Source organism: Microtus oregoni, unplaced genomic scaffold, assembly GCF_018167655.1.
Source record: "Microtus oregoni isolate MIOR12 unplaced genomic scaffold, Mior012 000013F_ref0000133, whole genome shotgun sequence".
Classification (NCBI taxonomy): Eukaryota; Metazoa; Chordata; class Mammalia; order Rodentia; family Cricetidae; genus Microtus; species Microtus oregoni.
The window spans coordinates 10,277,855-10,300,349 of record NW_024543072.1 but is presented as its reverse complement, the minus strand read 5'-3'; the positions used below and the strand labels follow the sequence as shown (position 1 = coordinate 10,300,349).

Genomic DNA, 22,495 nt, shown 5'->3' with positions numbered 1-22,495 from the left:
AAGATTTGTCATTCACCATGGGTGATGCAATACAGCCATACCACCCTGAAACTCATGGGAAGTACCTTCTCACGTGCAGCTCTCCTCAGAACCATTCTAAAGTACAGCTTTCTGCAGGGTGCCAGGGTAGCACAGGAAATCACACGTCAAGACATAGGTGCTTAAGAGATCTTACCATAGACTGGATAGGAGGTGACCTTCTTGCTAGAAGAATCCCCAACTTAGCACAGGATATCACAGGTCATGACAATGGGTGCTTAAGAGACCTAGCCAAATGTTGAATGAACGAATCCATCCATTCATGAGGACAGAGTCCTAACCACTTCCTACAAGCCTCATCTCTTGGATCTCACAATGGAGATCAAATTCCAAACCGAGTTTCTAAGGGGAAACACCACATTCAACCAACCCACAGTAGCCATGTTCTTGATTATTTTATACAACATTCGGAAAGATGTTTTGAGGATCAATCTTCCATCCTTTGACCAGGTGCTAAACTCAGGACTCTCCAGAAAAATGTAAGAACATTAACTTAGTTGTATCTACTGGTTCCTTTTGTCATACAAGGTAACATTCACCAGGGGGGTTAGGATGTTACATATTGGGGTGCATTATTCAGCACTCCACACCACGACAGCCTTTGGTTGGGGCTGCTGGGTGCTATGCACTTGTACGAGGTCTCCAATCCTTCTTTCCAGCAGTGAGGTTCAGAGCCAGGCCAGGATAATTGGGAAACGCACATCAACAGGTATCTGAGAAGGCCCACCTGAGGCTTAGGGACCTTGAGCGTCACTTCACATGGCAAGGGGCACTCTACACTTTATTCAGTTAAGTAGAAGCTCTTGGCTATCTGGGAGTGTCCTATGGGCTGCTCCCTGCCTTCCCCAGGGACAGTGCCCTTGCTGTCAGAGGCCAACCACAGTGAACCAGAGCGGCGGCCTACACCTTCCGTGCATCTTGCCCACCTGGCTGGCACCTGGCCGTATGAACAACACTTCCTCTTGATGTCTGAGGTGCATATGAAGTGCAGATAGCCTCGTGTGGGAGTTCCCTGGTGAATAAGGAGGCTTCTCAGACCCCTGGCTGACCCCTATTCCACTAGCCCCCCCGCCCCCAAAACTGGACAGAAGCGAGAGCACCAAACTGCAGCAGCTGGCTTCCAGAATCCAAGGCCAGCCCGGCCCACCCCCTAAGGCTCCCCACTGGAGCCAGAGGGGCTGGGAAGAGAGGAAATGGAAACAACATGGGTGGGATGAAAGCAGACTGAACCCTATGCTCCAGGCTCCCCGTTAGCTCTACATGAAGAGGGGATTATTTACAGTGACTGAAACCAAGAGAATGTGCCAAGTGTTCCAGTCCCCATGGGAGGCCAGATTCCATCCTGGAGGCAAACTCGTAACCCCTCCCCCTCCTGTCCTCCTATGGCTCGGGAGCTCAATGTCCTATCCCCAGCTTCTGGAAGCAGCAAAGGGCCTGAGTTCAGAGGGCACCCTTTCCTCTCTGGCAGCAAAGGGACTGTGTTGACCTCCTCAGAGGGCACCCTTTTCTCTTAGCATGCCCTTTTGTCTTCCGTTTACCTCATGTTCTCTTACAGATGGTCCTAACATAGCTGTCCCCCATGGGAGGGCAAAAGCATTCATCATGGGCTGAATTGTGAAGAACCCTAGTTCTATTCATACATCCAAATACTAACTTCTAGTACCAAATGTGGGTGTATTCGGAGGTAGAGACTAAGTCAAATGAGATCCTGAGGGTGTGCCCGGAGACAATGGGAACCACTCAGACTGTGGTCATGTAAGAATAGACACGTGGAGAAGAAGACAGAACACACAGGGGCAACTGCATACATTCCCATTGATGAAGGCTCACCCTAACCTTTCACCTGCCACCGACCCTGAGCAAGGATGCACTGGCTCAGAAAGGTTTGGAGACATCGAACCTGACATGGCCAAGCGCCTCAGGCTCTGTCAGAAAGTCACAGGCTTTCAGAAATGGGGTCCTCTGTCAAAGCCAGGTGCCGCGAGCAAGCAGCCCTTAGCACTGCAGCTGGAGGTTCCTTATGCCTAACTCGTACACGTGGAAGCTCAGCTTATGTGCAGATCATGGGAGCACAGGCCCAGCCAGGAAAGGCTGAGACTAGGCAAGTAGAGACTTCTTAAGTCAAGGAGCTTCTTTCAATATGTAGGGAGAGAAGCTTGAACAGTTCCTGTCCCACCATGGTCACTGTGTCCCCTGTGGTTCAGCAGAAAGAGGGGGAGCAATAGGAAGAATGATGGGGAATGGGGGATGACACACAGGTCAGACAGACTGAATGGCAGAACATGTACAACCTGGGTGCTGAAAAGGTATCCTGAGGAACTGCTGGCCCAGCACAAGGGACCCCCACAGGGTAGGTGTCACTCACCCCTCCTCCTCCAGCTGACACAATGTAGCAGTTAGACAGGGATAACCCTCACTCCCTGACCTAAAAAACTGCCACAATAGCCTGAAGCAGAAGGCAATGTTTGCTGCCTGCCAAGAACTAAGGTAAGCTCCCTCCGCACTAATCCTGCTCACTCAGAGTCTCTGCCGCTCCCTTGTCTCCACAGCCTCAGTTGACCTTATGAGCTAATAGGCTAGTGGGTGAGACAACGTCTCATCAGGACAAAGGATGGGGGATGCAATTACAGTGTCACTGGATATGGAGGAAACATGCAGGGTTTAAGAAAATCTCGGAACTACGCTGATCCTGGCCTTGGGGTTAAAGAAAACTAAGAATATGGCTATGAGCGGAAGTCTATCTTGGAATCAGTGAAGCAGAACTCAACAGCCAGGAATGACCTCCAAGAGAGAGGGTCTTACTGTGCAGAGTTCCCAAGGCAGGAAGAACTGGATGGAGGCTAGAATTGGAAAGATGGCTATCCTTTTGTGACCTATGCCCCACTGTTGCCTAGACTGATGCCCCTTCCTGCTCATAGTCCTCTGGTAGGGACTCTTTACCCCAATCAAAGGCCAGTTCATACAAGAGAAAAGCCACAATGGATGGCATACAGAAAAGGGTGACACTGATCCAAACAGAAGGACAAGATTCCTGCAGCCATGATTCCATTCCTTCGATATGCATGTGTTCTGACACTAGAAAGCCCCAGGCATCCCTTAAGGGCTGGGCACTGGAAGTCACAAAGTCCCAGGCCTTTACAGTTGTCAGAGAAGAAGCAGTGAGCAAAGAAATGATGGGTAAAGAGCCTGGGTTGTGTCCTTTGGTGTCCTGGCTCAAAACCTGCCTCTGTTAAAAATGAGGGCTGGGCGGTGGTGGCATACGGCTTTAATCCCAGCACTTGGGAGGCAGAGGCAGGGGGATCTCTGTGAGTTCAAGGCCAGCCTGGTCTACAAGAACTAGTTGCAGGACAGGTTATAAAGCTACACAGAGAAGCCCTGTTTCAAAAAGACCGGAAGAAGGAGGAGGAGGAGGAAGAGGAGGAGGAGGAAGAGGAGGAGGAGGAAGAGGAGGAGGAGGAGGAAGAAGAAGGGATGGTGGGAAAGTGACAGTTTTCATGGCAAGAGCAAGTGAAGCACTGTGGTGAGCTGTAAGTCTGCGTGTCACCTGGGGGCATGGAAAGTGACCCCACACTGCCCTGGAGCAAGGAAGGCTCCATGCATGCAAGAGCTGAGCTGCCCACTGCCTTTAGCCTTTACTGGTCATTGCTTAGAAGTTTAATATGTTTGAAGAACAGCCCCTAAATTTTTGTTTTGTGTGGGATCCCATAAGTTACACTGTAGTTTGTGTTACTGCATGAACCTCGGTCTCCCGAGTCTAACCACTGCTTGGTGTTTTGGTGAGGCCATGAGAACTAAACTGAACACACACAACAATGACATTAAGAAACATCTCCATCTACAGAAGGAAGTAAACTACAGGATACGGCAATGGCGCTTGAGATACTTCGGCCATGTTATGAGACTGAAGGACAGCAGATGCCCGAAGATAGCACTACTTGGAAGACTTCATGGGATAAGGCAAAGAGGAAGACCCAAAAAACGCTGGATAGACAGCATAAAGGAAGACTGTGGAACCTTGGGTATGACAATCACACAAATATCTAGGACTGACCAGGATAGGAACAACTGGAGAACAACAGCCCGCCGTAAATAGGCTCCCATGCATGCTCAAGCATTGCCAGGGCTTAAGTGATGATGAGGAGGACATGAGCGGGATGAACACAGCTCTCTGGGAGGAAATCCATGGAGCTCCAGATGGCACTGAAGCAGCAGCAGCCCTCTGGTGCAGGAACCAAAGGCTTCACCCGGGTTACAGAAGCGGCCACAGCTCTGAGCAGACCAGGAAGGTGGGCATAGCACCATGTGAGTGGGGCCTGTCTTCCTCTCTGCCTAAAGATAATGCTCCACTCATTTCCAGGAGCCAGGAATTTCTAAGCGACAGCAAAGTGGTGTCTGATTCCGGACAGCACATCTTTGAAGAAGTCCACTGCCTTGCTTGAGTGGTTTGCGGCATTGGGGTTGCACTCAGCAGAGGTGTCTCTAGACCTAACCCACATGGCGCTCACTGTGAGCCAAAAATGCCACGTAAGAATACAGAGGTGAACATCTGCTCAAGTGAACTTCAGGCCCAACACGGTTCTAATGCAATTAGAAGTATTTTCTTGATTTATCTGCAGTGACTGCTAATTCTCATTTTACCTCCAAGACAGGCCCAGAGAAGCTGAGCAGTTTGTTCAAGCTCGCACAGCATATAGCCAGGATGAAACTGAAGCCTGGGAGATCTGACTTCAAATTGTAACCACCACTCTCTACCACGGCCCAGATTTAGGGACTTGTTGAACTGACAGTTTTCTTTTCTGTAAGGTGAATTAGGATGGCATGACAACAAACTACCATTCTACCTCCCACATGAAGGTGGTAGACTGCCCAGGCTAGGAGTATGGGTTTATACTTAAGCCAATGTGTGGGGCCTTTCCCTTGCAAATGGAGGTGAGAAAACCTGAAGGAGACATTTAAAAGAATGAATGGCCGGCCCAGGATGAGGGTCACAAAAGCAGGCTCTACAGAGTGGCCCTGGGTTCGTCCAGGATTCTGCTTTTCAGGTCTGTGTCTCTGTTCTTTATTTTAAAAATAGGGGAAAACTGCACAACCCTCAGAGGTTGGTAGGCTGGTAAACTGCACCAGGGATTTGTGAAGTACTTAGATCAATAAACACTTGAGGTTCTTACTTTGAAATTCCATTGTGATTAAATGGGGCAGTGAGCCCCAGGCACTGGTGTCGCCTGGGAAAGAGGAGCCACTAATGTATCTATGACTATCATTCTAGCCAACATGATCCTGGGGAACGAAGAGAAGGTTCTTTGGCGACCCTAAGTGGGAACCGTAAAGCTCCATGCAAGCCAGCAGAGGTACTTCCCAGAGCAGTATGTTTATGGGAAAGGACCCCGCTGGATGAAGCCTAGAACAAACACCCTCTCTAACCAGGTCTGACCATCTCAGAAGACTCAAATGTAAGTGCTCAGTGCCCACCCGACTGGGACAATCCGGTTTCCTGGCCTCATTTTCGGAGCGTCTCCAAAGATAGTTGAAGGGAAGTTGGTGCTGGCAACAGCTACGGGTCCTGACGGTTATGGAAGACAGAAGCCGCCAACTTAGGGCTCCGATCCGGCTGGCTTCTCCCTGTGCTCCGCGGCCTGCGGCTCAGAAGGGACCGGGAGCTATCCCGAGAGAGGGTCCCCACCGCGGGACGCCGACAGGACCAGGGAACCGCGGAGACCTGGATCGGAGCTCTTGCGCCGCCTAGATCGCCCGGGAGAAGAGCGCCACCAGGACAACGCGCAACCGCTGGCCTCCCGTCTCGCTCGAGCCCCGGCCTCCCGCGCAGCCGCCCGCCACGCCGCGCTTACCCGGGGCCGGACCCAGCAACACGGCCGCCGCCAGCGCCATGAGCCGCAGCCGCAGCCGCATCTTCCCGCCGCCGCCCGGCGCTGTGACCCGGGAGAGCGCCTCCGCCCGCCGGGCCCGGCCCGCCCCTCCGCCTCCTGCCACAGCCCCGGCCAGCGCTGCTGGGTCCCTGGGTCCGCGCCGGGCTGGGGGAGCGGCCTCTCCATCAACAGGCTCAGCCAGCCCATGGTGTCCCCTTTCACCACGCCCATGTCTCAGTTGAGAAAACTGAGGTGACCCAGGAGATTCAGGGCATACAGAACTGAGGACGCTGTGGTCTCCTGAGGCCTTTTGGTCTTCTTGACCACCCTCCAACACCGTCATTCCTAAGAGGGGTCCAGGCACTTACAGGCTGAATTCATTCACATACCCTGACCGTGAACCTCACACATTTGCTCCCCAGGAACTCTCACTGAGGCTTGTAGATATTGAGAGAGAAAGTTTTCTATTTCTACCTTGACCTTGCAGAAGGAGCTGGGTGATGATCCTTTGAAAGTTAAAGGGTTCACACAGAAGTTTGAAACTACGGATAAGAATCGCCATTTAGGGCTCTGCTTCCCTGGGCCTGGCTTGGCAGGTGTTAAAGAACTTTGCAGGGGAGAGCCTGGAAGGAGCCTAATCTTCCACGTGCCTCTGGGCCTTCCGATCTCTGTTGCAGGGCAAAGATCCTGTACCAACTAGTAGTGTGCACCCAACGCTTCAAGGTGAACATCAGCAATCACTTTGTGCCCGTTATTTGGGGCTCCTTTGTGGGGTTTCAGAAAATAAGAACAGCCACTAGGCCCTTGTAGGTCCCTGGAAGCGGGGGGGGGGGGGGGGGGGGGGTTGGAGAGGAGTGGAACAAGAGAAAGTAGAAGCCTCAAATCCTTCCACTGAAAGGCTGTGAGGAAGACTGGGGGAGGCATGGAGAAAGCAAGAGAGGTACTGTCAGTGGGTACCCGAAGCCAGTGGGTATTGATGCCCAGACAACTCCAGGATGGACCTTCCATTCTTACTGGCCAGGCCAACAGGAAATTCCTTTGGGACCTGCTACCCCATGGAGAAGAGCTTCCCAGGGACTAGACTGACCACTCAGACAGCCAGGATGGAAACAGCCCCTCTGCTACAGAGCCAGGACTGTGGAAGTGCAGGCGACCTTGACCAGGAGGTAGTTGCAGAGCTGCTGAGTTGGCACCAGGGCAAGAAGTAAAAGACTAGCAGGTCTAGTGACTGCAAGCCCAACTATAGGGGAAGCTGAGACTGGAGGATTTTCAGCCTTGTCAACTTAACAAGATCTTGTCTCTTTATCCCAACCCCTGAAAGGATGGGGACGGGTGACACTCAGTGATAAGATGCTTGCCAAGCACATGTAGGGCCTTGAGTTTGATCCTCAGTAACACACACACACACACACACACGCACGCACGCACGCACACACGCGCAGACACACACGCATGGGGTGGGGCAGAGTTCAGGGTCAAAGAGAATCCTACTGTCCGAGAATGCAAACATCCCTCCAAGGCTTCCAGAAAACAGCACAGAAACTACTTTACTTGCATGAATGAGCCAGTAATCTAGTCCATCCCATCCCAGGGTTGAATAAACTGAGATGCAAAGTGGGCCTAAGACGTGTCCAGGGTTCTGTGGATCACATGATTTCTTTTCTTTGTACATAGGTGTGTGTGTGTGTGTGTGTGTGTGTGTGTATGTATGTGTGTGTGTGTAGATGCATGTGACCATGCATTCATGTGCAGAGACCACAACATTATCATCATCTGCCAAAACAGGCCCACCAGCTGGGATCTAGGTTTCGACACCTCCCTGTTGGGGACATTTCGTACTTAAACAACAATGTCCTCAGCAGTGAGTGTCACTAGTGCCAAGGACTCGGCAGGCTTACTGGATACAACAGTCTGCATTGGTTCCCAGGAGGCAGAAAAAGGAAGCCCCAGAGTCAGAGACTCTAGAGGGAGGAGATTAGAATAAAACATGCAGGGATGGGACAGGCCATCTGACCTAAGCATGCCTTACAACTGACCATCAGTTCTCAGATACTACACTAAGCTCCTCAGACCAGTCAGTCCTTACACTTTCGACAAATAAAACACTTGCTGAGCAAAAAAAAGATACAGGAGTTACACAAAATAGAGGCCGTTAAAGACTCAGTGTATGATGAATCAGAAAAGAATTGCCTACGTGTGGTGGCGGACACCTTTAATCCAGCACTCGGGAGCCAGAGGCAAGCAGATCTCTGTGAGATCTCTGTGAGTTTGAGGCCAGCCTGGTCTACAGAGTGAGTTCCAGGATAGGCAGGACGGAAACTCTGTCTACAAAAATGAAAACAAACAAAAAAAAAAGCAACAGTCAGGAAAAAAAATTGCCAAAAAGATATTACTGATAGTATTGGAAAATTTGTACACAGACAGAACAAACTATATAGTATGTGAATTGACTTCCTAGATGTGGTTCTGGAAGACAAGGTCTGATGATGGCACTTGGTGCTTGGCCTTAACAGACATGATATTGACAAACTATTCTTAAATAAGCAAGTAAATGATTTTTAAAAAAACCATTATGTATCTGTAACATATATTCTAAAATATCTGTAGAGAGACACAGTTGGAGAGAAGGGCCCAAGGATGAGCATAAAGACTTTATTGTGCTGCTATTACAAGTTTTGTTCTGTTTTGAAATAAAATTTAGAAATGAGCATCAGATATGGTCAGATATGGTGCTGGCATGTGCCTATGGTCCTGGTTACTTGGAAGGCTGAGGCAGGAGGATTGCTTGAGTCTAGGAGTTCAAAGATAGCCTGGGCAACAGCAGATCTCATCTTAATTAAAACACAGAGACAGACAAACAGACAGACACACACACGCACGCACACGCTGGAGAGATGGCTCAGAAGGTACTGGGCCTATCTTGTAGGCGTGAGGGCTAGAATACTGATCTCTAGAATCCCTGTAAAAGCCAGCAGGTGTGGCAGTCCACCTGCAATCCCAGTCCAAGTAAACTTCAGGTTCAGCACAAGGGCTGCTTCAATATCAAATGGAGAGGGTAATTGAGGCCGACACTGGATAGCACCCTTGAATCTCCACTCCCTTATATACACACGTGCATGTGCACCTTCGTACACGTGTGCAACATGGATGCAAAACACACATACACTTATGAGTACGCACCACACACACACACACACACACACACACTCAAAATGTTTACAAACTATTTAAAATAGTCTCTTTAACAGTTCTTCTTTTAAAGAGATATTTATGTATGAGTGTTCTGCATGTACTTTGTGCCAGAAGAGGGCTGTGAGCCACCATGTGGTTGCCGGGAATTGAACTCAGGACCTCTGGAGGTGCAGCCAGTGCTCTTAACCACTGTGCCATCTCTCCAGCCCCAAGATATTCTTGCTTTTATGTGACTGATAGTTGAATACAAGTACCCTATGGTTATCTAAGATGCCACGCAAATTTTCATAGTTCAGTTATTTTAAGGTGTCATTAAGTATACAATCCTCCCTCTAATTTCAGACATGTTTTCACACAATGGATCTCTTAGGTTTTAAATATACATATACATACAAATATATATATATATATATATAAACTTTATGATGACTATCATAAAGTTCCCATTTTAGCCTCCTAATAATCTGGAAATAGAAGACTGAGCATCTTACCATGTTTGACACAGTGGTGCATACTTGTTGAAGCAGAAATATGATTATCTGTTTGCAGGAGTGGAGACTCCCAGCTTGGAGTAATTCCAGACCGAAAGGCTTTTAGAAGTAGCAGAGGTCAAAGAGAGGCAGGATGGCCAATGGAGTTGTGTCCAGGAAGCCCATCAGCTTCCTGCTGGGAGTGACAGCCTCACTATCCAGAACATGGTGGTGAGACACCGCGAATCCAGAATGCTCTCTGCCGTGTCCAACCCTTTCACAAGCCATCATATAAAATTAATGCTGTTAGTTTGAATTTCATCGTTAGTGTAGTTGTGTGTGTGTGTTTAATGTATAAACGTGTTGGTTTACAGTTGAAAGGCAACTACAAACTCTGATTTCTATGTCTGTGCTGCTTAAATGGCTTCCGCAGCAGTAATTTGAGGCAGCGCAGTTCTAGTAAATGGGTTCTTGACCCTAAGAAACGAAGGGCTCGACTTCACTTGACATTGCTCTGGGCAATTCTTTTAAATTTTATTCCATGAGCATTGGTGTTTTGCCTGCATGTATTTCTGGGGAGGGTGTCGGAACCCCCTGGAACTGGACTTACAGACAGTTGTGAGCTGCCATGTGGGTGCTGGGAATTGAACCTGGATCCTTTGGAAGAGCAGCTATTGTTCTTCACCACTGAGCCATCTCTCCAGCTCCTGGGCAATTCTCCTAGACCTCTTGTGCTCTTCTCCTGGGGATGACAGTACCTTAGTTCACACTGCCTTGTTTGCACTTGGAAGATTCCAGAAAACCCTTCGGAGAATGTAAATGCCCTTGAGAGCATGTACCATCTGTGGACCTTCCATAGGTTTGTGCTCTGCCCTAAGCCTCAAGTTAATGTCAGCGAAGGCCAGTAGGATGTCACACACATGTATACACAATCCCAAGAGTACCAACACTTAGCCTTTCCTGCACACACACTCACACCTACCAACACAGGAGAACACGGGCTTTTGTGCTCACACACACTCACACAACATGGGCTTGTCGGGCTTTGGGATCTAGATGTGACACAGATCTCTTCGCTGTCTTCCTTTCAGCGCAGGACAACCTCCGCATCCCTGTGTCTGTCTATGTTCTCTGGGAGGGCCTCTTGAGCAGGCTCCCCAGAGAGGAATCATGAGTGTCACCATGCTGTCCCTCTTACAAACATTCTGACAGGGGACGACACACACTGTTTGCTCTAGACTTGAGGCCACTCAGAACCAAACTTCATCCACTTGTTCCGTGACGTTTCCATTATCTCTAGTGCCTACGCCCACAGTTACTACACAGCACTCGCTTTGTGCTTATCCTGAGGATTCCCAAGCAGGAAGGGTACTTTACTCATCCTTGGCTGTTGCTGCCATCCTCTGGCTTCTGCCTCTTAGATTCAGTCGCATGGGCTGTCACAGAGAGTCACACACAGGACATTTAAAAGAAGACAATGCATTGTCTCACAGACCCAGAGATCAGAAGTCTGAAAGTAAGATGTGAGTCTCTGGACTTGATCTCCCAATTTTGGGTTCTTCTGAGTCCTGCCCTCCCCGCTCTGGGTTATAGATGGCCATCCTCTCCTATGGTGTAAATCTTCCATGATTCTGCAAGGCCCATGTGTTGAAGGATTGATCTTAAGGTTGGCACTATATGGTGGTGGAATTTCTAGGAGGTAGAGCCTGTAAGGCTGGGGAAATATCCAGTAAAGCGATTGCAGTGCAATCATTGCGCTACGAGTCTGATGGTCAGCATCCACATGAAAAGCTGGCAACTGTAGTGTAAACTTGAGACCAAAGATCTGGAGAGGTGGAAACAGGAGGATCCTCAGGGCCATGAATCTGTAAGTCCCAGGTCCCAGTCAGAGACCCTGTCTCAAAAACCAGCAAACAAGATGGGCTACTCCTGAGGAAAGACGTCTAAGGTTAACCTCTGACCTCCACAGCCACACCCAACCACACATGTGCATATACTCATAATATGCACACATGCACGCCTACAGACACATATACTGCATACAGAGAGGAGAGAAAGAGAGAGAGAGAGAGAGAGAGAGAGAGAGAGAGAGAGGAGGGGAGGTGAGGGGAGGGGAGGGGAGAGGGGAGGGGAGGGGAGGGGAGAGGAGAGGAGAGGAGAGGAGAGGAGAGGAGAGGAGAGAGACAGACAGACATAGAGGGAGGCTTTAGACTCTGGCTGTGTGTTTTTAAGTGGTGTTGTGGGACCTTGTCCCCTCCTCCTTTGTCCTTCTTTCCTATCCGGCTACCAAGCAACCAAGTTTCTTCTGCTCCATGTCCACACCATTGTGATCTGCCCCACCATAGGCCCCAAACCAACAGGACCAACCAATATGATAAGCTGAACTCTCCAACACTATGATCCAAAACAAACCTTTTGGTTTCCTAAGTGGATTATCTCAGATATTTGTCATGATAAAGAGAGATAACTGCACTTCTTTTTCTGAGAAGGGGCAGAGCGACTATCACACATGGACTTTCTGTTTATGCCTTCACCTCCTCTTCTTGTAAGGTCATCAGTTACACTGGATTAAGGCCCATTGCTGACCCACAATGATGGTTGTGTTTATTAACTCTTATTAAAATATAATTCATACTCTATAAAACTTGACTTTTTCAAGTTTACCACTGAGTGCCTTGTTAGAGTTACAAAGCTTCATACCCATCACTGCTAATTTGGAAATGCATTTATATGCTACGAAGTAGCACCATAGAGGCTAGCGTCGCTCACCTGCCTCCCCTTGGCTGACTGTTTGGCAATTGCTCATATGCTACCATCTCTGTAAATTCACCTATATGGATATTTAACGTGTGCAAGGTTGCACGTTAGGAAGCCTTTTATGCTGGCTTCTTTCACATTTGCACAGGGCATTGAAGTGCATTCAGGTGGTCAGTGCATGCTTTATGGCTAGATCATGTCCCACTGTATACCTACACACTACATTTGTTCATCTGTTCGCCATTGGGTGGACATGCAGGCTGTGCTTTCATGTTTTTATACCATGAGTAATGTTGCTTCTGAATAGCCACATATAAGCTTCTGTGTAGACAAGTCTTCAAGTCTCAGGTTTTACAACTGTGGTTCCTGTGTGTGTGTATGTATGAGTGTGTGCATGTGTGTATGACATGATAGGCATCCAACTCCACTATTTTTAAGGACTTATTTTTATGTGCATGATTATGTACCTGAATATATGTATATGTGTCATATGAGTTCAGGTGTCTACGGAGGTCAGAAGGTAGCATTAGGTCCCCTGGAGTTCCCGGAAGTTGTAAATTGCCATGTGAGTGCTGAGAATTGAACCTAGGTCTTTACATGAGCAGCAAGTGCTCTTAACTACTAAAGCCATCTCTTCAGCCCCTCCACGCCAATGTCTGTCTGCAGATACCCAGCTGTGTCTGGTTTCAATTGCTGGAGAGATTAACTTTCCCCCCACTGAATTATTTTTGCTAGATGCCTATATCAGAAAAACAATTGATCACAAATATATACATTTATGTCCACTTATGGTATCATCTTTTATATTTTTTGCAGCAAGACTGGGGTTTAGTAGGAAAGGGTTTAATATAGATTTAAGCAAGACATCGTGAGAAAGGGAGGCACATAAGTGCACATTCCTGGAACAGGTGTGGACTCAAGAGGCTGCCTTTCGTGTCCACTTCATATTTATTGAGAGAAATATGATTGTTCTTTCAATACTAATTATTGCCAGATGTAATAATTTTTAAGTATCCTGAGTCAAGAGATAACCCGAACTTAGTCAAGGTGAATTATACCTTTTATACTTTGTTAAATTTGATGGTCATGTGTGCGTAGGAGATTAATTCATCATTTGATTTTTAGTGTCATTCTTCCAGCCTTTGTCACTGGCTTTATGTAGGTTTGGGGACATGAGTCCTATTTTCCCCCTATGGTTTGGGGAAATAAAGAGTTTGAAGTGATTTATCATTTCGAATGTTTGTGGCCCCTTTCAAACACACTCTGGTACAAATCCTACACGGAGGCCTCAGGAGGTCCCAGATCTCTGCAAAGGGGTCTGCAGGGGCCAGTCACTGTGCACAGCAGCGTTTCATCCTCTCTCTGTCCACATCACCTGCTATCCTTTATTTGTCCTACATCCCCTTCATCTCTTCTCTGTTATCCGGCTGCTGCTATTTAATCAAAAGCCAACACAGTCTGTGAGGATGAACACCTTCATCTGTGTCCCCATCCAAGCTAAAGTCTCAGTGTCATGGTTACAGGAAGGTTTGGAGTCAAGCTGCTGGAAGAGAAACCTTACCCCTCCATGCATATCCATGTGACCTTGATGAAGCCTTGGGTCACTCACCAACACAAAAAGAAATGAGGCTGCAAGCTACATTTTGTGGGGGTGTAGGGAATGCATACGATTTAATATGAATAGAGCAATTTAAACAATATAAAGCCTCCAGACTGTCAAGGGTAAACACATGTAAACATCTCTTTCAAAGGTTGAAGCTCTAGACTGGAACCACTTGCCATTAGCACTGAGAATTCATATGCCCCAACCGACCACTATGGCAGAACTATTTCCATGTGGAGATCATGCTCACACACAGACACAGTCACATAAGGCATATGTGCGTGCTCACAACATGGTCACACACATGTTCACATGTTTTCACAGACATACTCCAATCTTCCACCTTAAGTCTCCCATATCAGCCAGCAGTCTCTTTCCTGCTATCAGCTGGAGACTCCACCTGGGTGTGCCTTTTCCTTCATCTCCAAGTCCTTCACACTTGATTCCCCAACTAGGTTTCGAATGAACTCACTCCTCTTGCCCCATCCAAATCAGCACCTTTCTTGGCCTAGATTCCTGCACCAGATTACAAATCTTCCAACCTCCCTCTTTCTCCTTTTGCTACGTCTCCCAATCTCACACTCTACATTGTACGTTTGAACGTGTGGGCCTGGTCCTGTCACCTGCTTTCTTAAACAAGCACATGGAATGAGAAATGAGTTATGGTGACGTGAAGGATAAAATTCCAGAGCAGGGCAGCACGTCAGCCGGGAGACAGGGGAAGAACTGCAGCTCTCTTGAGTACGTGTGCTAGTGCTCTGAGGTTTGAAATCTTAGTTTAAGCAAGGGCAGTGTGGCTAGAACATAGCAAGTGAAGCGGCTAATGCTAAAGCAGATGAAAAGTGCCCCGGGTGAGCTCTGCAGGGGCCAGCAGGTCAAGGAAAAGCCCTTTTGCTATTATTTTGAATCAGTTCATCCTCGTCCCCCAAACAGCACCTACACCTGTTTTCATTCCTTTTCTCCTCTTCTCGCTCCTGGGCCTGGTCAGTCTCTGCCATGTGGTCAGTGTTGTCTTCACTAAAGGGGAGGCAGAGCAATCCCTCCAGTCCTGCAGCTGGGTCAAGTGGCTGGCACTTCTCTGGATGCACTGAGGCATTCTCTGAACCAAGGTCCTCATTGTACCTAGCTCATGGGTTCTTACCTCTGTGGCACAGTTACTACCTGGGTATGTTTGATTGTCACAGGAAAGAAAATGCCTGGCCTCCACAAAGAATCATTTAGCTCATAGTGTTGACAACGCTGTCTTTGTGAAAACTACATGGTATTCTGCCTGGCTTGTGTTGTAGGGGGAAGCTTCTGATCAGACCACTTGTCTTAGGGCCCCCCCTCTTGGGTCCTTGGACATTCTTGTTGAGATTAACCCTTTGCTTTGCAATTGACTTTGTCATGGGTAGCATGGAGCTTGCAAACAGGTTGAACATCCCGTGCCCTAGAAACCAAAATCCAAACTGTTGAACTGATTCCCAGTCTGAAACTTCCCGAGAACTGACATGATGTCACAAGCAGAAAATGTCACACTTGACCTCGTGATTGAGCCCAGTGACAGACAAGGGCAGGACAGATGCTAAACAGACCCCTTCTGGATACATGTTATGGTGTTTATGAGAAAGATTTTGTTTACACTTGGGTCCCATTCTCAAGACATTTCACTAAGCAAATGCAAATAGTCGCACTTCTGGGAGGGAGGGAAATATTTCTGATAAGCGTTACTCAACCAGGTTCACTCAGGCACTTGGAACCACTTTGTCTTATTCAAGTTTAATCCCAACAACATAAGACATAGAATTAGGGCATATGACAGATTCCTAACAATGAAAAAAATAGGGCCGAAGCTTCATTTACAGTTGGCTCCCCTGTGAGTCACGTGTGCTTGAGCAGCAAATGCGGACTGCGTTGGATCCGGCAGCAAAAATGGAAACCCCTGTGGCCACCTGCTTGCGTGTTTCTTATTTTGCATCCACCGTCAGGAATTCTTGAAGCCCTCTTCTTTGGATTCTGGTTTGGAAATGGACTCTGGTGGAAATGCTGCACCTTTAGGAAAGGCTCCTACCCCTCCCACCTTGTTGCTACACATGCCACATAGATAGCTTTCCCCCCACCACCACCTTGGTCCTCTCCCCCTGCTCTGGTGGCTCTGGTCCTGTTGGCTGGAAAAGGAGCAGCAGCCCATGATGCTGGAGGGAGGGTGGGCACCTCACCTCCAATCTCTATTTCCCCGGTGGATGCTGCTTCTGCTGTTTCTGCTGCTGTGCCTGCTCCTGTGGCTTCTGCTGCTGTGGCGTCTGCTCGGGCTTCTGCTGCTGTGGCGGCTGCTGCGGCTGTTGCTCTTGCTGTGGGTTCTGAGGAAGATCCTTGGTGCAGGGCTTGGAACATTCACTACTGTCAGAAGGGCTCTGCTCTTCCTCTACAGGCTGTTGGTCCTGCCTTTGATCCCGGGCCCGCTTCCTTTCCAGCATCTCCTCAAAGAATATCTGGCAGCTGAAGCCATCGCGGATGCCATGCTGGGCGTGGTCCAACAGCGCCTCCAACGTGGGGAAGACTCTACAGCAGGCCACACAGCGAAGGCCATGGTTGGTGGTGACCAACCAGTCTGGCGGTGCTCGCAACTCCTGCAAACAGCAGTCCACAGGGTCCTCAGGCTCCGGGCAGTAGTGCTTGCAGGCTTCCAGCTCCCAGCGCAAGTCTGTGTTGGAGGCCATTTCGAAGGAGGAACCTTTCCGCCGCTGTCGCTTGATGAACTCAGCCTCACGGATAAGGGGCTTCCTGGTGACGGGCTCGAAGCCATCATCAGTCTCCCAAGCCACTGCCACACCGCGCACGGTCTGCACATGCGTGTACAGTGCACACACGCTCTCGGGTGGGGCATCCTGCTCCTCCTCGCTCCTGCTGGAAGCCCAGGACTGGTACTGAGAATAAGACTGGTACTCTGAGGATGACTGGGATGATGGAGAGCTGCTCCAGCCCAGCATCCTGTGTGTCCGGGCTGCCAAGTAGATGTCGTCCTCTGGGAGGAAGGCAGGCCCTGGCCTCGGAGATGATTCGTTCCTCCTCATGGTTCCTGAGAAGTGGAAGGGCAGTTTCATCAGTGCTCTCAAAAGTCACCATAGGTAACTTTCCCGAGAAGCCACAAATAGAATCATGCAGGCTCTGGTGGCTTTGGGAAAGGTGCCTACTATTCATCAGAGATGACCATAATGCTACCTCATTGGGAGATAACGATAAAAGAGTGTGTGAATCTAATCAACTGATGTGTAAAAGGCCAGCACCCAGGAGACCAAAAAAGTAGATTGTGGTACAACCACAGGATGCGATTGTATTCATGGATAAAATAAATGAACCAAGGATGTGTGCAGAACAGACACAAGAGATAATGCAACTGCTAAATGGGAAAAGCCACCACACGAGTCCACTTAGGGACAGAATAATTATTACCAAGAGCTAAAGGGGTGGACAAGACATACGGCTGCCTTCGGGAACGTCTGAGATCATGATTACATTGTGTGCTTTGGTTGCAGCTGCCACTCAGATAAACATCGTCACAGTTCTTTCTACTGTACACATCGTGTATGCAGCACCAGCTCAATAAAACTCTCTTGAAAATCAAGAATGGAGCTAGTGGTGAAGCCCCAGCTTCTTCTCTGTGACTTCTCTCTGCCTCATCCGGGGGGCCTTTCATCCACTCTGTGGACACACACACATCATGTCCCTTTCACCATCCAAGTGAATGCCCTGCCTTGAGTCCTTAAGATTTAAAACAAGCCTAAGGAGTCTATTTAGAGTTTTATCCAGCAGATAAGGAAACTGAGGCAAAGAGGATGTGTGTGCCTGGCGAGTCTCTTGACTCCAAGAGCGGATCTTATCCTAAAATGCTGCCCAAAGACACATCCTGGTGGCCACTGAGTTGGCGTTCTAGATTAGCTTACTATAAAGGAATGTTTATATTACTACAGGATTGACATATTTTTTTCAAACACATTGAAATGAATATATGAAGGAGAACAGTTACATTCTCATCTACACATCTCCTGAAATAACTCCTTAGATGCACAGCAGCCTAGGAAGAACCAGCTTTCCCCCAATGATCTCTTTCTTCACCGCTCTTCCCCCATCTACTTCATAAGATCAACACGGCTCTTTGATAACATCAGAGACCAAACTGCCCCTTCCCCATCTACTGAGCACCTGGCCAGCATACGCCTGTGTTCTCCTTTGTGGACTCTGGGCTGGCCATGCCGATTGTGGTCCCACTGGTTGGTGTCTGTTCTCCCCTGCGTTCCATAAGATGGTGTTTCATGACTTCAAACCAGCACCCAGAATCTCAGTGAGAGCTGGTGTGGGCTGTGCTGAAGCCCTCCAACCAGCCCCAGCCTGAGTGACCACATGATCACTAGGATCCTGGCTTTATTCTGTGATGTCATCAGTGACATGGGTCTGTTCTGTGACCTTTGACAAGGGTAAAGTCCTTTGTTGTCAGGTTACCAGGAAAGGGCCCCAGTGTGAGCTCATCTCCCTCTGTGTCTGGGGTGTTCTCAGGAACACAACTACAAACACAGGCACGTTCTCTCAAGCCTGTGTACAAACATAAAGACTCAAGCCCAGGGATTGGGGAGGTGGCTCAGAGGTTAATAGCACTGATTATACTTTGAGAGCACACAGATTTCATTCCCAGCAATCACATGACACTATCTGTAATTCCAGCCCCAAGAAATCTGATGTCTTCTTCTGGCCTCTGCAGGTACGGCACCCATAAAGTGCAGAGATATGTGCAGGCAAAATATCTATAAACATATGAAAAGAAGAATTTAGACAAGCACTTAGGTTCTTACACACATAAATGTGAACATCCACACAGACAAGGTACGATATATATATATATATATATATATATATATATATATATATTTACAGCATCCACACTGACAGACATACTCAGCGTGTGAGGACCATACTCTGAGCCACACACACACATCCACACACATGATCTCACACTATATGAACCAAATCATAGATATGCTCACGAATGGACAGCCATCCCCTAACATCAACATGGCCTAACCGCACTACTGAAGCAGTTTGTCAGAAGGCTTGTCTCTACAGCGCCCACCTGGCCAGTGTAGGATCCCTAGCACTTCCTAGCTCCCTAGTAGTGCTACTCTGTCCCTTTCTGCGCGCCTTGGCCACTTCCTGCAGCTTCACCTCCTCTTGGCTGCCCACACATCCTGGAACCTCTTCCTCTGAGCTCAGGGCTCTTGACCCTGTCACTCCTGTCTGTCCCAGGTCCTAAGATCTTTGTTTTTCTTGATGACGTTACACACACACACAATTTCTTTTTGGAGATAGGATCTCCCTATGTAGCTGAAGTCAACCTTGAACCAGCCCATGCTGGCCTCAAAGTACCCATCCCTCCATCTTAGCGTCCTGAGTGTGTGTGGGGTTGGGGGGGATTAGTTACCACAACAGATCCAATCTCTCTTCAAATGCAAACTCTGAGAGGTCCTTCATCTTTCTCCTATGGCTCAGTACTTAAGCAACATTCAACACATTAACACGTGCTGTAGAAGTACTTGCCAAACTGGTGAGTAAATAATGAAGACATTGGGCTGACCTTAGCTGATTGAAGCTAAGACCTACCTCCTGCAGCTGCCTGCTCTCAGCACCCCAAAGCTCTGAAGATCCCAGACATAAAGCCTTAGAGAATCACCTTTTCTTCAGGCACATCCTCGCTCCACATACACTTCCGGCACCACACCCACCTGTTTCTCAGTCTCACTAGCTTTAATTTGAATTCTAAATTCCCAGCGGTTATAAAAGGTGATGGATTTATGAGACCATCACCGGCACATTCAGCATCCTCTGGCAAAGTCCTACTGAGCCAGGAAGTCACACCTGCAACAAGTTCATAGTTGGCAGAGGAAACAACCAGGCCTTTCTTTTTGTATAAAAAGAAAGGCATGCCTTATAAGGAACAAAGGCACTAGCAAACATTTGAATCGATGGCAGAGGAAAGTTAGAACATTTAAGCGATAATGCAAATAAACAACCGCCTGGTGGGAAAGAAGGCTCAGCCCGTAAATGATCCTAAAAATTTGTATTCGGTACGTAAAAAGATGAACTTAGGTCTTGCCTCATGTGAAACAATTACAATATTCTTCAGACCGCTCAGAGGTTATGTCTAAAGAATAAGTGTAAGCAGAGAGAAATAATTTCTGTGCGATTTTAGGGAGGCTTTACTAAGTGGAATCTGTTCACGCAAGCACCACGTGTCTTTTTTATTTCAGATTTTTATTACAACCTGCTTATTTATTTTGTGTTGCAAGTGGGGAGCAGGGAAAGGAGTGCACAAGTGTCATGGCATGTGTGTGGAAGTCAGAGGAGAGCTAACAGAAATCAGTTCTCTCCTTCTATCTAGTGGTCCGCAGGGATTGGAAACACAGGTTGTGAGGCTTGGTAGCAGTTGCCTTCATCCCCTGAACCATCTGCATGGACCCTTTCAGGTCTCTGTCATCACTTAGTCCTTAACCAATATCTTACTATTTACAGTGGTAGGTGGTATCTAACTAGAGTCCCAGCATTTGAGAGAGAGAGTCAGGAAAATCAGAAGTTGAAGACTAGCCTGGGATCTTACCTCAAAAAAATTAAAAAAAAACAAAATTTCAATTTGTAGTTGCATTTCTCTATGTCTTAGCGAAATGAAACAAAACGTAAAGGACATTAATAGGCATTTCCCCCCAGAATTAAACAGAAAGTTAAGAGATGAGTGAGCAGCCATTCCGCCTAGCCGTCATTAGCCGCTTCAAAGCTTGTTTGTCTACTGTATCAGTTCCTGATGGTAAGAGGCAAAGTGAGGAAGACTGACAATAGTGAGTGCTGGTGAAGATGAGGGGGCAGCCACACCCCGTTAATATAGAAACTTAATATTTCATATGGAAGTTCTACTTCACCCATGGCACCACTCTGTGGGTGTCAGTGGGCATGCTCCACACTGTGGAAGCTACCCTCATATCAGTGGGCACACTCGACACTACACATGCTACCCCCGTATCGGTGGGCATGTTCCACTTTATACACACTACCGTCATATGAGTGGGCATGTTCCACACTGTACACACTACCATCATGTCAGTGGGCATGCTCCACACTGTGGAAGCTACCCTCATATCAGTGGGCACACTCGACACTACACATGCTACCCCCGTATCGGTGGGCATGTTCCACTTTATACACACTACCATCACATGAGTGGACATGTTCCACAATGTACACACTACCATCATGTCAGTAGGCACGATCCACACTGTGGACGCTACCCTTGTATTGGTGGGCACGGTCCACACTGTACATGCTACCCTCATATGAGTTGGCATGTTCCACACTGTACATGCTATCATCATGTCAGTGGGCATGATCCACACTGTGGATGCTACCCTCATATGAGTGGGCATGCTCCAGGCTGTAGATGCTAACATCATCTCTTTCCTAGGAAGGAACCACAACTGCATTATGTAAAACGACGTAGAGAAATACTGACTTCAGCTTTGTCTAGTGATACAGAAAAAAACAAAACAGGAAACATTCCGAAAGCCACCAAAAGAGAGAAATGGTCAGATAAATCACAGTGCCACCAGGCTATGTAATACCATTCCCTAGCGAGAGCTTCACTTCCCAGCAATTACATGTAGTGATGATCTCATTTGTGTAAAAACTAAGTGTGTGCCCTTCTCCACAAAAGTACCAAATAGGATTCTGCTCTGAACATATATAAAAGCACAAAGAGGACTCGAAAACAACATACCCGAGTGTGAACAGCCCGCTTCAGAAAAGAATAAGTTGTACTGGACCTTGTGAGACTGACTTTCCCACAGATAGCGGACTGGTGAATTTTCTGTTGGCAAGATAAAATATCATGATCAGAAGCAAGACCTTAGGGAAGAAAGGATTTGTTTTGGTGTATCTATAGTTCCAGGGGCTGAGAGCCCATAGGAGTTGAAAGCATGAGAGCATGTACAGCTCAGGGGAAGCAGAGAGAAAGAACAGGAAACAGATCAAGGACCTATGGGTCCCAGGCCTACCCTTTTCCTCCAGCAAGTCACAACCTCTGCGCTGGCTAATTTTCTGTCAACTTGGCAAAAGCCTGGTCTGTAAACAGGTCTGAGAAATCTAGGGATAGATGTGGGAGGAGCTCAGCCCACAGAGCGCCGTGCTACCCCCGGACCTGTGGTCCTGAGCTGTGTAAGAAAGCAAGCTGATGAAGTCATGAGGAGCCAGCCAAGAAAGCAGTGCTCCTGCCTGGTCTGTACCTCAGCTCCTGCCTCCAGGCTCCTGCCTGGAGTTCCTGCCCCCGAAGTACTTTCACGACAGACTCAGACACAGAAGTATAAGCAAATTGCTTATGGCCATGGTGTTTATCAGAGCCACAGAAACTCTGAGACAACCCAAAGGTCCCTCCCAACTGTGGCCAAGTGTTCGAATACATGGTCCTACAGAAAACATTTTTAATTCCAAGCACTACAGATACCATGCCAGTTTCAACCTGCATGTTCTTCTTGCGTAGTGTGACAGGGTCCTGCATC

The 22,495-nt window shown here is 48.0% G+C and overlaps 2 protein-coding genes across 3 annotated transcripts in view; both read right to left on the bottom strand.

The window, feature by feature from the left end:
* Nucleotides 1-6,003, bottom strand: part of Vstm4 (V-set and transmembrane domain containing 4) — an 83,120-nt gene extending 77,117 nt beyond the window's left edge. For both annotated transcript variants that reach the window (XM_041662741.1, XM_041662742.1), the window contains exon 1: nt 5,886-6,003. In XM_041662741.1, coding sequence (XP_041518675.1) covers nt 5,886-5,946 — 61 coding nt within the window. In that variant the 5' untranslated portion in view covers nt 5,947-6,003. The remainder of the gene's footprint in view (nt 1-5,885) is intronic.
* Nucleotides 6,004-16,010: 10,007 nt separating this feature from the next.
* Nucleotides 16,011-18,219, bottom strand: Fam170b (family with sequence similarity 170 member B). The gene is made up of 2 exons (XM_041662301.1): nt 18,108-18,219; nt 16,011-16,983 (listed from the first exon to the last, which is right to left on the bottom strand). The coding sequence occupies exons 1-2, from the start codon at nt 18,217-18,219 to the stop codon at nt 16,133-16,135; spliced, it is 963 nt and encodes a 320-aa protein (XP_041518235.1). The 3' UTR covers nt 16,011-16,132.
* Between the last annotated feature and the right edge of the window lie 4,276 nt (nt 18,220-22,495).